The following is a 19,088-nucleotide window of genomic DNA, read 5'->3' as shown; positions in this document are numbered from 1 at the left end:
ATGTACTTCCCTCAGAGCTGCAAGCGCTGCCATCATCTCGTCTTTAAACGCGGTTGTTTTAGATGCCACAGCCACAGCGCTCTCACTTTTCCTTCTAAGTGTGAAAAGATTTAATAGATTTTGCCCTCAAGTCTCTATCAGTACTGTTAAATATGCTCAGACTGATTTAGAAAGTGATGCCCTTGGTCTTCTCATTTGTATTATCTAAGTTTGTAAATGGACCACTTCCTAAAAGTAGCAAGACCGTTAGTAGTTTGTCCTATGGAGTTGTCAGCATAGTGGAAGAGTCAGTCTTTGGGTTTAATTTCCTTTCCTTTCCCCTTCCTAACATAGTATATTTTCAATTGGAAGCTAACTCCAAAATGTAATCCGAGCAAATTAAACTCGAGGAGTTCCACCCCGCCTCCCTCCTCATGCGTGTACAGTGTGTTAGGAGCATGTTTGAGATAATGGGGCCTGTAATGGTAGACGCCTATTTCCAAGATAGTCGCGGGAAAATGATGGCCTTACTTAGAATCTCTGCCTCGTTTTGGTGTGAGTTATATTTATTATTTGCTAGCTGTAAGTTGGCCTTCTAAGAATGAGAGGAAAAATCTTACTTGTGTCATTCAGTGGCGTAAAAACTGAAATTCCCTTAAGAAATTTTTAGAAAGTAAATGCACAGTTCTATATGTTTAAGTGTATATAACTACATGAGAAGTCAGATTGGTTGAATGAACTGATAGTTAGAAATGAATTTGTTTTCACTTGGAATTATTTCTCTAAATTTTGTCCTTGATGCTCTTTATGAGGGAACAGTTATTCTCTAAACTGTATTTTAGTTGTAATTCCCTTTAAGTTAACAGCTATACATATTTATGGAGTACAAATGGTATTTCAATATGTATATAAAATTGGCTCTAAATTTTAGATATATTTGGCTGATTATCTGATTATGTTTAAAATAGGGGTGTATTTGACAAAATAAGCGATAAATTGGGCAGAATGCCTTCAGTGGCAGTAGAGATCATGACTGTGCAGTAGCTGTGGGCTGCATCTGTAGGCATTTAAGGAAATGGTAATTGATTATAAACCATGTGAAAAGGGATGGCTAGCAGTATTATAAATTTCAGAGTAGTTATCAGGGACCTATGCTGCTGTGGTACAATTAAGCCTTGAAGTTGCTACTAAAACGCAGGGAAGGGAAGCCTTGGATCATTGTCTTTTAGATGGTTAACTTTGTATCGTTAATTAAACTTTTGAAAGTTGTAGGATAAATCAAATGCTTTTCTAGGGAAACAAGAAACAGTATTAATGAGCAACAACCCCATAATTATCCTTGTGAGTACATAACAGGGACACATTCATGTCTTTTCTTTGCGCAATAACTTTTACAAAGAAGTATTTTTAAACTGATCATTAATTTTATGACCACAGAAATGAGATGCAAAATTTATGCTGTTGTCATTGGCACAGGCTCAAGGCACCATGGACATTATGTGTGCTTGTAATAGAATGGCTGCCAACTAATGACTCTGCAGACATTACATTCGAGCGTGCTTTTCTTTTAGATGTCTGATTAGTCTGTAATGCTTTCAATTATGTCTGTAAATTGTATTGGATACGTTTACCTGATGCCCATTGTTGATTCGAGTTCAGTATTTTATTACATAAACACACATTGAACATTTTCCTTTTAATTTATAGAAGCCCTTACAGGTATAGCTGTAGATACTTAGCCCTGGGGAAGAAAGATGCTGTATGCTACTCAACAGCGACCCCTGTGTTCAGTTACAGAGCCTCAGAAGAGAACAGCTTTTCCCTTTATTGGATGGGGAAATGGTTGGAAAACAAAATCAGAGGAGGGTAAAAGGATGGTTTGTCAGTGCAGTAAAGCCATGCTGAAAAGTAGTGTTCTTTCAACTTAATACAGTTAAAAACGGAATGCTCCCCACACAGATACTGTATAGATTCCTGTACATATGGAGCAGTTCCTGCGAACAGAGGGTGGTGATAAGAGGTGGTATGGGTGAGGGAAGTGAACAGTCTCATAGCAGTATTTAATTTAGTTTGTCTTTGATGAATACACATATCACACTGGCTTAACTTCAATTCTTTCAGTCAATTTTGGTTCTATAAATTTCATTTTCATATATAATCTGAAAAGTGTTTTTTTTTAAACAAAGCCAGAGAGGTCTTCAACATGTCACTGACAAGTTTTTAAAGAATAAATTTTCTTACATCAAATGTTATAGCTTTTATAATCTTTATTATATATAGCATTTACATACAATAAATAGGTTGGTATATGGACCCATGTATATATTGGTCACATAGATACACATTAAAATAGATAATAGACATATCAAAAGTTAAACTATAGGGATTTAAAACTTTAAAGAAGTTTTGATTTATTTGGTCATTTCCTTATAGAATGTGAGGATTAGGCATGAGTATCTGAGTTCATTTCAATAGATTACTTAGCTTTATTGTTTTCTGTAGTTAATAGCACCTGATATACTGAACGCTAGGTTCTGGTAATGTATATGATGTATCCTGACACCTTAAACAGTCAGCAAGGTTTATTATTTTTCATTGTGTAATGTGAAGTGTCCTTAGAAAATTAATATAGCAATCCTTACTTCATTAAAAATAGGGCATAGCAACTAAAAGCAACTGAGAATTCTGTGATCTTTACTGTGTGTCCCATATACTATCATAACATGCTCAACATATTTTAGTAGCATTTCATGAGGCTCCTTTTTATGTTTGTAATCAGTACTGTCTTCATAAGAGAGATATTTTTATGTTGTGGAGAGTACTTTGAACATTCCCAGAAAGATGATCTCTGAGGAGTTGGTAGCATCTATATGTACTTCATGGAATTTTACCTGGGAAAGAGATGTTGCCATAGTTAGTGTATCAGTGACAGACTTGGTAAAGAAGATGAGACAGCCATCTGTATTCTGCTATCTCAGAGGGATGTCACCATCTTCATGTTTTTGAGGATAAGGATGATGGTTGCTCATGAAATAGCACAATCATAAGAAAATAGAAATTAACATTTCGTTCGTAAACTATGTAGACAATGTTGCCTTGAAAGGGGCAACTTCTATTCAGAATGTTCAGGAAAATAGGAGGCAGCCATCAGACTGATGTTCTAGGATGCACACACACATCCCATAGGATGGATGCCAGAGGATACACACATCCTTCTGGCAAAATTTTCTTATCTGTTAACAGATAATTTCAGTTGTTAACTAATAGCATACTAGTAAGCATATGTTTTTATGTGTTGTTGAATTTGTAAGAAAAATGAGTATGTATAACTGGGCTTAGCAAACAGCTAATTAATTTTTTAAAAAAGTAGTAATAAAATACTTTTTAGCCAAGTACACGGGGAAAAATTCAACATAATTTTGGTAATTAAATATGTAAAGCAAGCAGATAAACAAACCCCTACAAACCAATCTAGAATTTGGGAATCAAATAGGAAACAGGCTGCCACATGAAAACAGTGGCTTATGTGCCACTGCGTGAAAATGGAAAGGGTTTATAGATTATTGTGTTTGAATTTAGAGGGATTATAAGAGTCTTAAGGCATTTTCCCCTTAATGAATTCCCACTCTTGGAAATGTGACAGTTTTTAATCTAATATAATCCTGTGGTGACTTTTAATGAAAACAGTGTTCATGTGGCTTTACATAGTCAATTTCTCATTATAATTTTTCAAATTATTGAGGAAGTAAAGGGGATTACTTGAATTTTTTTCTCTGTTGTGCTTTCTGCTTTTCAGTTTTTGTTAGACTACCGTGTCTTGTTTAATCTTTTTTTTTCCCCTGTTTTTTGAACTTGTAGAATGGGACTGGATCTTTTTGGGTCTCAAGTAAGTGTTTGTCTGCTAACCTTTAAACATACTTACTAAGTCATCTATATTATGATTTGTATAAAATAAAGTCAGACCTGGGTTTTACATAGTTCAAAAATATTTTGTCTGTTTTTTTCCTGTTTCAGTGACTAAATTTAATGGTAAATTTGGCTTCTTCTGACAGGGTACCATTATTTTCAATGGGCCAGTCATAAAAGGCATTTCTCTGATTCATTTACAGGTGATGCTGATGAGGGAGATGAATATGATGATCCTTTTGCCGGGCCTCCAGACACTATTTCCTTAGCCTCAGAACGCTACGATAAAGATGACGATGGCCCCTCTGATGGTATGTGATGCTCTACCATAGAATATACTTCTTGGCACTGTCATACAAAACTGCTGCTTGCAGAGGGAGTGGGCTTATCAGAAAGTACAGGCCAGGGGTACCTCAACTTTAAGAGAACCTTTCCAGGAATGGAAGAGCTCTCCCTAGTGGTCCTAAGAAGGTTACTTAAGTGTAAGTACTTCTTTTTCTTTTTTAAAGGAGATTCTTATTACTAGAATTTTTAGGCAAGTGCTGGTATTATTATCTTAGTAACAGTTTGTTGGTTAATTTAATATTATCAGATTCTTGCTTAATATTTGATTGTGTTCCTTAATGATTTTTTGTATTATTTATTATATAAATAATGAAAAAGATATTTGGTATATTTTTTCTCAAAACTCCATGCAAAATGAATTCATAAAATATTAAATCAATTATTTCTACATTGCTTTCTCATATTGTGACAGTTTTTTCTTATCAAATGCCTTTTACTACACATTTTGTTTTTCTGATTACCACTTAAAGTTGCCCCATATTATGCATTAATAGTTTGGTATATGGTATTAATCGAATTAATAATAGAGTTGATTGTTTATATTTTAGCAATTTAAAAAATCTATGGACTATGTCAGAATTATGAATCTTAATTTTAGGATACAGAGAGTGCCTCCTTTTTGATAGTCAGTCAAGTGAATCTGCACTCTGGAAACCCCGTACGAGTGATCTATAGTTATAAGTTAGGAATGCATACCAGTGCATTAGCTATGCATATTAATTTGTGCCACTCAGAGTTTCACATAGACATAGAAATGAAGGATGCCTTTTGCCACCATATGATGATCAAACTGTGCAGTTCTGTCTCTAAGCACAATTGCTGAATGAAAATGCGCTTCCTGCATCAGAACACTCCACATTCTATGTTATCCAGATCATTCCCTTTGGAAACATAAATTGCTTTTATGAGGTATAAAATTATGTCTATTGCAGAACAGGGATAAGTCAAGTGCATGCATAAGTGATAAACATTCTAACCACCGACTCAGAACAAAACAATCTTTTTTTATATCCAGAACTTTGTCCAATGTGTAGCAGTGATAATCGGATCTATTTTCTGTTAACTTTTACATTTAATTTCTGCTTTAAAAGGGAGGAGTGAATTTTAGAAAAGTGAATTGTTGTTAAATCACAGAATACTCCTGTGATTGTTGTTTTCTTTCTTAAGAATAAATAATTTGGGGGCTCGTAAGATGGCCCAGCACAAAAAGGTGCTTGCCACTACACCTAAAGACCTGAGTTCCATCCCCAGGACTTACATGGTTGAAACAGAAAACCAGTTCTCACAGGTTTGTCTCTGACCTCCTCCTAAGTATGGTGTTACATGCATGCACATCCCATCAATAAATAAATGTAAACCAAATTTTAAAAATTTTCATGTGTTCTCAGATGCAAAATATGGAAGAAATGTATTGGTATGAAAAACTTGTTAAAAGATATTTAATAGCATGTTTATGTCTAGCACCAGTTTTTTTTTTGGTTAAATATCTGTGCTTATTTATTAGTGCTTAAGTAATTCTTAAAGAGATGAGACATTCTACTTTTATTATGAATCATTTTGGTATATTAGTAATGGGATTGTAGCAGCTTTGCATTTTCTTGGAACATGGTAGGTTAATTTTCAGACAGTCACTGGACATTTACTCCACTATATCATCTCATTAGTGTGGTTCTTTTTTGCAGCTTAGATTTTGTCTGTGTTCTCTTTGATTTGTAGAGTATGATTTCCTTTACTATGATCAGTCTAATGATGTGCTAATTACAAAAAATGCATTTCACAATAACTATAACTAGTTAAGCCTTTGCCAAGTCAGGTTGTTATTTTGTCCTTTTGACTTTTACCTTATGGTAGGCACTAACAGTATCTGAATGTTGATGGATTATAAACTCTAAGCATGATAATGTATTTTTCATAGAGTTAATGTAATTTCCAAGGTATTGTAAAGGTCAAACCTGCACATCTCTGTGAATTCTAAGTCTGCCTTCCCCTTTAATATTTCTTTTTCTCTGTTCCTCTGGTTCAAAAGTTCACCCAGTTCCCAAATGGCCACCTAATTTTCCAGTTATTCCCTCAAGCCATATGTGTTTTGGTTTCTTTATGGTTTATTAGGTACTGTAGGAAAGTAGCATAAGTTATATCTTCTAATGAAATTCAAGCACACTTCAGTGATGCCTCGACTTGATTGCTGGTAGCAATTAAATCACAGCCATGGAGAATAACGCACAGTCCAGATACCCTATCGACACCGGAAACAAAATCAAGACCTTTAAACCCTGCCAGACATGTTCTTTCCAGCCTGCCTGCTTTGGTTGTTTTTTTTTTCCTTTTGGTTGTTGTTGTTTGGTTCCTTTTTTTTTTTTTATTGGCCAGCTGCCTGATGGATAGCAAAATCATAACTTGCTGTGTGCTAACAGGCAGAGTTCACATGTAGGTTATTGAGAGCTGATAAAGGGTTGGATGGAGTTTTGATTTTCGCATTGGACCTTGGTACACCAGATTAATGGAATTTCAATGGGAGACCAGAGAAGCCACAGCTTTGTCAGAGAAACAGATGGAGATTCTATAGTCACGTCTGCTCATTAATACTAGTTGCGTGAAAGGTGCTCTCTCCTCTATACAAACGAGTTGATATAATTGATTTTTGAGTGGTACATTGAAAAAAAATCACCTTATTGATGACTAGACTTGTAACATAAATAGTGACAGATTTTTATATAGTTTGTAACAAAAATGTACTTTGCGATCTTTTTTCTTGTCTTTCTTTGGAAACACGTTTTACTTTTATATTTTAAAAGACAAATGTATCTTGAGATCAGCAGCTAAAAATGAGGGAATGCCATGCTGGAAAAGAATAGCAGGCTATGTTTCACTTATCAATGATTGCATGGCTGCTGTCAGAGCTGCATTTTGATATGGTAACATTCAAAAGAAAGTCGTTTCTTTTTATTAGCTTCATGTCTTTCTTTTTCTGGAAGATTGAAGATACAAGTTAATGATTGTTCTGGTATCGTTATAGGCCACTCTTACAAATTTTATGCTAATTCCATGGCTGGGGACATGTTGGGGTGTTAATATATACATTCAGTGATCAAATAATATTAAAGATAATTAGGCCAAAAACTTCAAAGATACCCCCTATTGAACACACAGTGCAATGTTTGTGCACTAAAGTAGTACATGTCCGGTAGTTGTTAGTCACTGTACAATGACTTGAGTTTCTGTTTTCTACATTGAGGTCATTTTCATTTACTTTCATCGTTTGTGAAAGGAGGCCTTTAGCCATACAGCATCGCAGCAGACCTCTGAGGTGAGGTGAAAGAGCTCACTAGGCTGGAAGACATATATTGGCTCTGCCTGTCAATGATAGGTCGAAGGATCCCCATAGACATTTGTTACAAATCTGAGTCAGGGCAAGACATAATCACTTCATGGACAAGAATCTGGACCCTCTAGGGTGAGAATGTAGGAGAGCTAACGTGAAATGGAAGCAGAGAAGAGTCATTGCGTGTATCTTCCTAATTAGAATTCCCAGTAAGATAGGTTATGGAGAGCTCAGCACACTGGCAAAGCCATGCACTCATATGCACTAATGTTTGTCTAGGAAGGGAGGGAATGGGACCCATTCCTTAGGGCTTGAAGATTTAGAAAAAGGCTCAGCTTTTTTGATCATAATTTATGACACCAAAAAATGTTTTCTTCTTTTTTTTCATATATCGCCCCTTAAGAAACTCCAGTATGTAAAATTTGGGTTTACAAAGCATGCATACTACTTGTTCCAAAAGACTACTTAACAACTGATGGTCTGGGCCAGTAAGATGGCTCAGTGGTGAAGGTGCTTGCTGCCAAGCCTGACATCTGAGTTTGGTCCTAGGTGGAAGGAGATAACTGATCAATGTAAGTTGTTCTCTGACTTCCTAACAGATGCTGTGGCACATGAACACACACACACACACACACACACACACACACACACACACACACACACACACACACACACACAAACTCTCAAGATGGTAAAAAGAAAGTCATTTTTTAAAGTTTTTATGCTATTTAATGGGAACACATATCAAACTAAAACAAAGTGAGTGAATGATCATAGAAAAATAGGTTAAGTAAGAAAGACAGCAAAGTTAGAAAGCTCAGCGTTATAAAAATCCATTTTTAATTCAACAAATAAGCAGTCATTTGCACTATGCATGAAGAAAGGAACATACTTGGATAAGACAGTGAAGGATTCAAAGATGAATAAAATAAAGTTCTTATTTTCAAAAAATATATAATTGAGATGGGAAGAGATGATAATTACCTAAAGTAATATCATTACCAATCCAGATTAAGGAAGAATTCAGAAACAGTGAACACTGTTTGTTAGCAATATTCCATTGATTTGATCTGTACCAAGGCAAATACTTGCTTCCATTGATTTTGCCTTCTAATTTGTTGACTGACTTAGTCATTCATTTCAGTATCATGGCAGATAAACCCAAGTATAAACTTAATGCCTGTATAGGAAGGTCTGCATTTAAGTGAGTTTCTTGGGGTCTTGAAGTTTGCTGGTGACAGTGGGAAGGGGCAGTGAAAAGAACATTTGTAGTGTAAGTTGGGAAACGGGTTTCATACTCAAGACGATCCCCAGGTCACTTGGCTGCTTGGGGCTCTCTTTTCTGGTTGTGTGACAAAGTGCTTAGAGCAAGAACTTGCCACAGGCGTCCCTGGAGCTCCAGATGCTGTGTCCACATTGCAGAATTAGTGACTGGTAGTAGCAGTGGGATGCTTTGCCTGGGGAAGGGCTGTGTGGGTAATAACTCTAGGTGAGGTTGAAGAGGAAGCAGTGGTGGAGATCCTAAGGTAGGCAGTGGCTTGCTGGGAGAGCTAAATGGGCAGTTAAAGAGTTTGCCTTTGATTTGGAGGTCATCAAGAGAACCCAGAAGTAATCTGTTGATATGAATGCAAATACCAAGGATGTTGTCTTGGCAGCATCAAATACATGTTGAATTAAGTCAAAGAACTATCTAACAGCAGGCTCACTTTGCTACATTATTTATTTTTAATCTTAACAGCATCTCTACAGGATAGATATTACTATTACTATCTAACAGTCAAGGGAACACTGGAAAGAGAACTTATGTGATTTGCCCAAAGCCTTGTACTGAGTGGCAGACTAGAATTTGAATTCATGTCTGTTTGACACAAAAAAATCATGTTTGCACAACCATCCCCCTTTCTTCTTCCCCAGTTAAGCTGCTGCTGCTTTTGCTTTAGGGTTATGGAGGAGAGTCGGGGTAGAGTAGCGTGTATTTGCCGAAAGAGAAGGGATTTCCCTGTCTATGCCTACTCTGTGCCTTCAGCACCCTTACAGCAGCAGCATTCCCTAGGAGCTTGGAAGAAATGATGCATCCCTATCCCCACGCAGTCTGCTGATCCTGGAGCAGCTCTTCAGCTATCCCCAGGTGTGCATTAAAGTGTGCGGACTGCGTCTCAGTTTCTACTGCTGTGAAGAGAAACCATGACCACCGCAGCTCTTAGAAAGGAAAAACACTTAACTGGGGCTGGCTTGCAGTTCAGAGGTTTAGTCCTTTGTCGTTGCAGCAGGAAGCATGGTGGTATGCAGGCAGGCATGGTGCTGGAGAGGCAGCTGGGAGTTCTGCATCTGAATCTGTCGGCTGCAGGGTGTGTGTGTGTGTGTGTGTGTGTGTGTGTGTGTGTGACAGAGAGAGAGAGAGAGAGAGACAGACAGACAGACAGACAGACAGACAGATGGACGGACGGACAGTAGGCCTGGCTTGAGTATCTGAAACCTGAAAGCCTACCCCCAGTGACACACTTACTCCAACAAGGCCATACCTCCTAATACTGCCATTCCCTATGAGATTATGGGGGCCATTTTCATCCAAATCACCCCAGTGTTGTATAGGTATTTATCACACTGATCTTTGTGCAGTTGCACTTAGAGGTTTCATGTGACAAGGCATCTCTGTAGATAAAAACATGTCTCTGTGTATCACCTACCTCTGCTCCCAGTACTTTTTTGGTCACTTGAACCCATAGGGGAAAAAAAAAATCCCTGCTTCTTTTTTTTTTTTTTCTCTTCAAGATAGGGTTTCTCTGTATTGCTTTGGAGGCTGTCCTGGAACTCGCTCTGTAGACCAGGCTGGCCTCGAACTCACAGATATCTGCCTGAGTGCTGGGATTAAAGGCGTGTGCCAACAATGCCCAGCTAAATCCCTGCTTCTTTAGCTGCATAAAGCCACTTCCCCAGGGCTCCTGAACTAGTGCCCTTTCCCCTGTTTTGAGATAAGATCTCACTGTGTATCCCAGGCTGGCCTTGAACTCATGATCCTCCTGCCTGTTTCCCAAGTTCTGGGATTGCTGGCAAGTGCCACTATGCCTGGTTGTAGTAGTTTCATTTTTGAACCACTTTTCCAGGCTTCTTTTCTCTCTAATGAACTTCTCTGTTAGGACCATTCAATAGGTTCTGATCTATAGCCCTAGGCATGTTTGCACGCTAACCGTGCATGTTAAGATAAGGGAGGCCGGTGCTACTTACAGAACTTGGTTGTCAGCAGTAGGGCAGTGGTAAAGAGGTTTTGGTTATTACTGAACACTCTCAAAAGGCAGATGCTTGTCTTTCTCACTGAGCACATGGTATTTGGAGAAGTTGGTAGGACTTCATACTTTCACTTGTGCCTACTTTTCCAAACGGAGTCAAAGAGTAGTCTTAGAGTATAAAAAGACAGTGCAAAAGCCAGTTTGGTTTTAGAGGAAGCCTTACCTGCCATAGGATCCCAAGGAAACTCCCTTTTTCTAAAAAGCTAACCTAGAGGTGTCTGTGCTCAGGGCTGGGGGTGTATGCAAGAAAAGAAAAAAGATTATGGTGATACTTTGTTTATGCTATAACACATAAAGCTTGCCTGAGAAGCCGGGCGGTAGTGGCACACGCCTTTAATCCCAGCACTCGGGAGGCAGAGGCAGGCAGATCTCTGTGAGTTCGAGGCCGGGCTGGACCGACAGCCTCCAAAACAATACAGAGAAACCCTGTCTCGTAAAACAAAAAACAAACAAACAAACAAACAAACAAAAAAGCTTGCCTGAGGATCAGAGTGCAGAGCTAGAAACACTAGTTAGCCATAGATGTCAGGCATTGGTGGCACACACCTTTAATCCCAGCAATCAGGAGGCAGAGGCAGATGGATCTCTGTTAGGTCAAGGCCACCCTGGGCTACATGATATTGATCCAATCTAAAAGAGAAACAGCTCACACAAAGGTGATCCCAGCACTTGGGATCCCATCCCAGCACTAGAGAGGAATGTAAGGTGGGGGAGGGGCAGGAGCAGTGCAGTGTGAGGAGCAATGCATTCAGGAGCAGTCTGAGGTTCCTCGGATCACCCCTTAGGTCTGAGCATTGGTAGAGGTGAAAACTCTCCAGTGGCTGGCCCTTTGTTTATCTGATTTTCAGCTTTAACCCCAACATCTGTCTCTGGGTTTTTTTATTATTTGTGCTACAAAACATTGCATGATATAAAACAGATTGAGAAAAAAGTGAGGCTCTGTCTATGAGATTCTTTCATCGACATTATTTTCTTTAACCTGCTCAAACTGTCAAGAAACCTTTCCCCTCTTTTTAAAGTGATAAAAACCGGGAGGGGTGGGAGGTAGCTGACAGACAGACAGACAGACAGATACTAGTGCAGATATCTTGATGGTGGTCCTTGGTCTTTGTGTACCATGTTCCTCACAAAACTAAGTAAAAAACAAACAGAAGGTATACCATACAAGTCAGAGCTCTGCCTGCCTTAACCATCCCTAAGTCTACTCCCAGGTGCAGGCTTTTTCATGGGGCCTTGTGTAGGCTGCCCTCACAGCTTCAGATGTCATAGTCAGTTCCTTTGACTCCCACTGTGATGAATGATTCTTTAGGGCTTTATCTTCTGCCTCCCAATTTTTTTGTTTTTCTATTCTTGATCCTCATTTTGTTTTGTTTTTGTTTTGAGACCAGTTTGTGTGGATCACACTAACCAAAGTGTCGTAGAGATCCTCCTGCCTCTGCCTCTGCGGTGCTGGTAAGTCAGATGGTTGTTGAGCTTTGGTCTCTATCCTTCATGCCATCACGTCGTCAAAGTCTGAAAAGGTGGTGTTTTTGTTTGTTTGTTTTGTTTTTGTTTTTGTTTTTTTCCAAGACAGGGTTTCTCTGTGGCTTGGTGGCTGTCCTGGAACTAGCTCTTGTAGACCAGGCTGGTCTCGAACTCTGCCTGCCTCTGCCTCCTGAGTGCTGGGATTAAAGGCATGCGCCTCCACTGCCCGGTTCCTGAAAAGGTTTTGTTTTCAGTCCTGCTATGAAGGAGGCCCCAGCAGGAAGGTGTCCTGTGTGGGATTCCTTGCATGTCTAATGCTGTGTTATTGCACCACTCCAGGTGATCTGATTGGTGTAGCAAGAAAGAACTAAAAACATCCATGCATCAAAAGCTGGATTTGGATGGTCTGGGCTGTTTGGAGAAACCAAAGCAGCTTGGAAGCTCAATGTGTTTAAAATAAGTGTTGAACAGGAAGGCATGATTATTGCATTTTGCTGAACAATGAGGTGGGGTTATGATAAACAAGGAGGAAGGAAGAGTTTCTGGTATACAGCTGGATTGAGGAAGAATGTTTAGCTAATTTCAGGAGAGCAGTCTCTGTAGAGGAACAGTCTTCAGGTCACAAATATCTGGGGAGAGGACAGCTTTTCAGCACACACATGGACCAGAGGAAGGCTTTACCATACCTCTGAGCCTCAGCCGTGGGGACGGGAAAGCTTTGCTAATTCTAATTGTCTAGGGCTATGGGCCCTTGATATGTCCATGTCCATGTGAACAGCACACATTCACTCAGGACTCCACACACTCGGCGTTTTCCTCTTCCAGTCTATTGCTTTGAATGGTATTCCTCTGAATGGAGAGTCTGACTGGGGTTGGGAGTAAAATGCTGAGTAAGCTGGCTTGGTAGCTTGTCTAGAAGGCACGTTGGTCAGGACCAGAGGTGGCATGATAAATGATAGATACTTTTATAATTGCCACATTAAGTATGACATTCTTAGGGAAAGTAAAGGTCTGTAAGTCATTCACAGTTCAGGACTTTGACCTTGTCTATCCTTTTCCAGTGGTGAGATGAGGCAGTCTATAGCTACCTGTTACCCTTGCAATCTGGCTTCAGAGCTCTTACTGAGTATTCTCTTTAGGAGAATTTTGGGGAAAACATAAGCTCTCTGGTCACCAGTTGGAGGCCCACATAAGTTTGTCACTGCAGCCTTAGCTGTAGTCACTTCCAATAAATGCAAGCTTTCCAGAAGAACTTAGATTCGTAAGCACTAGCCAAGAACTGTCCCTTCTAAACTAACCACAGTCTGTCTTATTGTGGATACAATGCTAATACAGTAATTATTCTAAGGAAACATTCAGAAAGGGAAGAGCATTGTAAATGGATGTTAGTAGGTACATTATAGAAGAACCTAGAGTGATATAATTTAGTAAGGCTGGGGAAGGTTGTAGCGAGTGGAGGAAGACTTATTTTCAGATAAATCAAGAGGATGTGGGACAAGAAGAATCATGCTGAAAATGAGCAAGTGAAGAACCATTTGAGAGACTGACGTGACAGATTGCTTGGAGAAGAATGGGCAATGAGGACTGAGCAGAGAGGTATGCAGAGTGCTTTGACTCTGGCTTTGTGTCTCTTAGTTTTGAAACAGACTTTCACTATTAGCCTCTGTGTAGACTAGGATGACTTCAGACTCAGAGAGATTCGCCTGCCTCTCTCGCCTCTTTCAGGGGACCCTACACCCAACACAATGAACCTTAAAAAAAGTATTCTGTTATTTTAGAATTCAAAATCATGTAAAGAGTTGACTCTGTAAGCCAAATAAGATTTACATTTTTACCAAGAGAATGTGATTAAACAAAAATGCTGTTGTAGACAGATATAACTGGTTATAACTGCTTTGTTGAAATCTATTTAATGTACTCATAAGATTTGGTCATTTAAAGTTTATAACCCAGCATTTTTTCATTCAGTTAACAAAGTTGTGCAAATATTTCCCCAGTATTTTTGGAGCATCTTCACCACAGAAGGAAACCCTGTGCCGTGAGTGGACACTGCCCATTTTCTCCCAGCCCAGTCTCCTCCCTCTCCCTCCTGGCCTAGTTAGTCATGAATGTGCTTTTTTGTTTCTGTGCAGTTTTTGAATGTGAATAATTCATATGGGTGCAGTTGTGTAACATGTGGCTTCCTTTTCTTAACATAATGTTTTCAAGGTTCATCTCTGTTGTAGCGTGTGTTAGTTACTCATTCTCTGTTTTGGCCCTGAAATACATCACTGTGCATATCACTGTTGCTTATTCATCAGTCAATGGACGTCTAAGTTGTGTTTTTTTCTTTTCTTTTGCTATTATGAATAGCATTTCTGTGAATAGATGAATGACTTTTTGTATGAATGAGTGTTTGCATTTCTCTGAGGATATATATAAAATGACTCATAAATGTAGATTTATGGGGTTATTTTTTGGAATTTTTAGCCTTTTCCCAAATGACCATGCCACGTTATGTGTCCCCCAGCAGTGTGTGAGGCTCTGCTTTCTCTACGACTGCTCTACAGTTGCTAACATCCTTTTTTGTTTGTTTGGTTTTTGAGGCGGTGTCTTTCTACATAACTCTACTTACTTTGTAGACTAGGTTGACCTTGAACTCACAGCAGGCAAATCTCCCTCTGCTTCCAGAGCTCTGGGGTCAAAGGCATATGACACCATACCTGGCCCATGTAATTGTAGACATCTTGGTGGAAATAAAGTACTATTTTGTTGTAGTTTGATTGGCTTTCTTTTCTGGTGACTGTTGATATGGATCAGTCTTTCATGTGTTTGTTAGCCATTTGTATGCCTTTGGTGAATGTCTGTCATATTATTTTCCCATTTTCAAAATTGGGTTGTTCTTTTATTGCTAAGTTCTGGGTTGTTTATATATTATAAATACCAGTCCTGTATACATATATGATCTGGAAATATTTTCTTCAAATCTTGGACTGACAGTTCATTTTCTTGTTCATATAATTGGGACACAACAATTTTAATTTTTTTTAAAGACAGGGTTTTATGTGTAACCTTGGCTATCTTGGAACTTTTTCTGTAGACCAGGCTGACCTTGAACTCAACAGAGATCAGCCTGCCTCTGCCTCTTGAGTGTTGAGATTACAGCTGTGTGCCACCACTGCTTGGTGAATTTTTAAATTTTAAATGATGTTTAATTTATGCTTTCCCTTATTATTTGTGTTTTTAGTGTCATGTCTAAGAAATCTAAAAGAAGGCTATTAACATGTTATTTAAAACATTTTTTTTCTTAACTCAAGTGATTTATCAAAACACTGAGTTCTACTGTAAGAGACTGTGGGATTATAAACTAATTGAAAGGGACACAGTATAGTCTGTCTTTAATGCAGTGTAGCCCTGTGCATGTTTAAAAGTTGTGCAGATGGCAAGAGGTAATTTTCTTGCTATCATTTCAGTTCAGTGAACTCTCAAATTTTGTAGCCTTTAACATCATTTAAAAAACAATTCTTGCTTTCCCGTGTGGTTTATATCACTGCTCTCATTTCTAGTATGTGCATGTTTTTGACATGTCAAAGCACCTGTTTGCTGCATTACAAATATAAGCACAAGGTTCCTCTACTTTAGTTTTACTAGGATGCATTATTTCTGAGACCATGTAGTCTGTAGATTGTTTGACAGATGACTTTTCTGGGCAAGGCATTATCTATGCTTCTTTATGGAGGCATGCTGGAATCATAATTTTGAAAAAAGTTGTTGTCGCCTTTAGCTTTCAAAAAAGAAAGTGAGTTTGACTTTTTGCATTGATTTCTTCACCCTTGTAAGGACGTGGAGGTGTCTCCTCCACTTGTCAGTTATGGAGCTGAGCTGGGAAGTGCTGGGACATCACTGTTCAGGGTGTGGTCTAAAGACTGGACCTGCTCTGTGAGCTGTGTGACAATCTAGACAGAACAATTCAGAGTAAGCACTAAAAGCATTAACAGCAGCTTGACGTCTCTGCTTTATCCGTGTGCATAACTGCCCTCACCCCTAGTAATAGTTGCTTCATTGTTTTACAAAAGTATTAGTTTGGTGTTTTAGGGTGGGTGGTGGGAAACTGGGTATGGAGAGAATTATCACAAGAATACTGAAGTATTACCTTATTATTTTTTCTTATTTGAGTCCTGTATCTTTTCTGTGTCTTCTTTCATAGCCATAATTATGTTTCAATTTAAATAGGAAGTTTGTTTTCACTGTGGAGAAACTTTAGGGATTCTAATTTCATATTTATTGTCAAATATATATTCAGGTTCCAGAGTTATAATTAGATATTTAATTATATTTTCGTATGAAAGCCAAGGGATGGGGATTCTGAAAGCTTTTCATTTGCAGCATCTAGAGAAAAAGATAATGTCCTTTGAATGGTTGTCTAGTTCTTTTTCCTGCCTAAAGAAGCATAAAGCATCATACTTAATGATGGTCAGAAAAGTCTTTTCATTTCGGTGGTGTGCTTTTGCTTCAGTTTGTGTGACTGTCCCCAGAAGCACCTTCTTACTTTTTAATACCACTCCTGAGTTGTTCTCTTTTGAACCTGTTCATCTCTTTCTTTAACACTAACAGAGGTTAATAAAAATAATTTTTTAATATCAAGAAGCAGTAAAATGTTTTACCGTGGGGAAAAGAAATACAAATACATTTCGTACGTTGAATAGGACTTGTTTTGGTATTGGTATCCTGGGACCTATTTCCTGGAATATATGTATGTTGTAAGCATCTAATATGCCTAGAATAGGTTTTCTTTTCTAAAAGAAAATATGCCCAGAATAGGATTTCTTTTCTAAAAGAAAATATGCCTGAGAACAGATAAGGAATTGATTTTTTTTAAATATATAGGTAGTAAGGAAAGGTAACAGTATTATATGTTTTAGGCAGAGTGTTCTATAGATTAAAGTTTAATTCAGTAGATTTTACTGTTAGGGTAGGCTGAGGAGAATAAGATGACTATTAAGGTACCTCACAAACTTTAAGAACCTCATAGGTTAGTAGGTTATAGGGATGTAAATATTAACTGTAATTCAAGGAACTTCTACAAGAAACATAGAAGTTACAAAGATCAAAATTATGATTGGAATGAAGACAGACTTGACAGTGGAGATGGTGTGTGAGCCAGGTCTGGGAGAATGAAGTTTCTGATGTGTGGATCATGGCGATAATAAATAATCTGATGAAGGGATAAGTTTGTTAGGACTGTTAGAGCACAGATCAGTTTAGGCAAAAAGCAGACATGATTTTATACTATTTTATCCATGAGAGAAGGATGTGCTTGGCATCTTGCTTAATGCCTACTAGATACAGGTAGGAACTCGATTGTGGTGAGCATTGTGATTCACATCCTGCTTTTCTAAGCCTAGCTTCCTGTGAGGAGACAATGTTCCTGTAGGGTGTTGCAGCAAAAATCATCTCTAACAGCAACCAACAGCTTCTTAGATATTTTCTACTAGCCTACCAGTCCCAAGAAAAGAGAAATCCCTCAACGGCTACTCTTGAAGCCTGTGGCTTGGCTGTTGGGTTTATTTTGAGTCAGTCTCTATGGTGTATATGTATGTGTGGTGTGCTCTAATAGGCTGGGACTGAGTTAGTGTCCCAGTCCAGCCCAACTGGAACTGCATGAGGACTGGGGAGTTGGCATTGTCAGACGGAAAACTGGAGTGATCTTAAGGAAAGAAGCAACAGTTCAGAGCAGGCAGAACAAAAAGGCTGCTCCAAGCTAGATGCCTGAAAGTGTAGCTAGACAGAGAGGTCATAAAAGCTGTGTAGAAAGAATACATGGCCAATGTAGATGGTATACATCTCTTTCATGCTTAGTCAACAGTGGGCATTTCAGTCTCTTTAGAGAACATTGTTTCTAAAGCAATCACTCAAAATAATGTTACATCCAAAAAGTCAAAATGATTTATACAGGGAGTAGCTGGAGGCACAAGAAAAAAAGTAGTGCTAACTGTCTAGACTGACGAACTTTGCTTCTGTGTGGGCATGTATGTATGCATATATGTGTGTACTGCCCTGCTGCAGATTCAGTTGGGGGCCTTACAAGCGTGTAACAAGTACCCACTGAGCTCCTCCCCAACACAGCTATTTTTAGTGAAACCTTTAACCTTCCCTGAGGGCCAGCTTTCAGCTTAGTAACACTTGTTTGCTTTTCACATTTTCTATCACGGCACTAGCCTGTAATATCAGCACTAGGAGGCTGAAGCAAGAAGGTTGCCCAGAGTTCAAGGCCAGCCAGTTTATATGACTAGGCCCTGTCTCAACAAAACAAAACAGGAAACAAACTCAACTGCTGTTTGGCTGTTCTTTTCTTTCTAGCAGTACGTGGTGGGAAGCATCACTCTTAGCGTTTGGCACTGACACAAAATGCAGAATTGTAGCGATTGAAGATAAATTAAAATTAGAATTTTAGACTATTTGAATTGGATTTATCCTGATTAGGACTGTTTTGTTTGTGTGATGTGTATGTGTGTTTCACCTCCTTTGTTCACCACGTGAGTGCCTGGTGCCCAGGTAACTTAGAAGAAAGCATCAGATCTGCACCTGGAGCAGATGGTTGGGAGCCACATGGATGCCGGGAATGGAACCCAGCTTCTTCACAAGAGCTGCAGGTGGGCACTCTTGCCTGCTGAGCCAGCTCTCCAGCCTCGAGGACTGCTTTTGATTTTATTTTTTCCAATTCATACTGTTTTCTAAAATCAATCGAGGCATTAGAAACATCCAAAGACATGTATATTAAACCAAGGTGAAAATGAGTTAGGAGA

The 19,088-nt window shown here is 38.7% G+C and overlaps 1 protein-coding gene across 2 annotated transcripts in view; it reads left to right on the top strand.

Annotated features, from left to right (window-relative positions):
- The window catches only part of Skap2 (src kinase associated phosphoprotein 2), a 170,286-nt gene that overhangs the window by 14,005 nt on the left and 137,193 nt on the right, over positions 1-19,088 (top strand). For both annotated transcript variants that reach the window (XM_040739314.1, XM_005085882.4), the window contains exon 4: positions 4,089-4,196. In XM_040739314.1, the coding sequence (XP_040595248.1) occupies positions 4,089-4,196 (108 nt within the window). The remainder of the gene's footprint in view (positions 1-4,088; positions 4,197-19,088) is intronic.

Source organism: Mesocricetus auratus, unplaced genomic scaffold (genome assembly GCF_017639785.1).
Source record: "Mesocricetus auratus isolate SY011 unplaced genomic scaffold, BCM_Maur_2.0 Super-Scaffold_100676, whole genome shotgun sequence".
In the NCBI taxonomy this organism is placed as follows: domain Eukaryota; kingdom Metazoa; phylum Chordata; class Mammalia; order Rodentia; family Cricetidae; genus Mesocricetus; species Mesocricetus auratus.
This window is presented reverse-complemented; position numbering and strand designations above follow the sequence as displayed.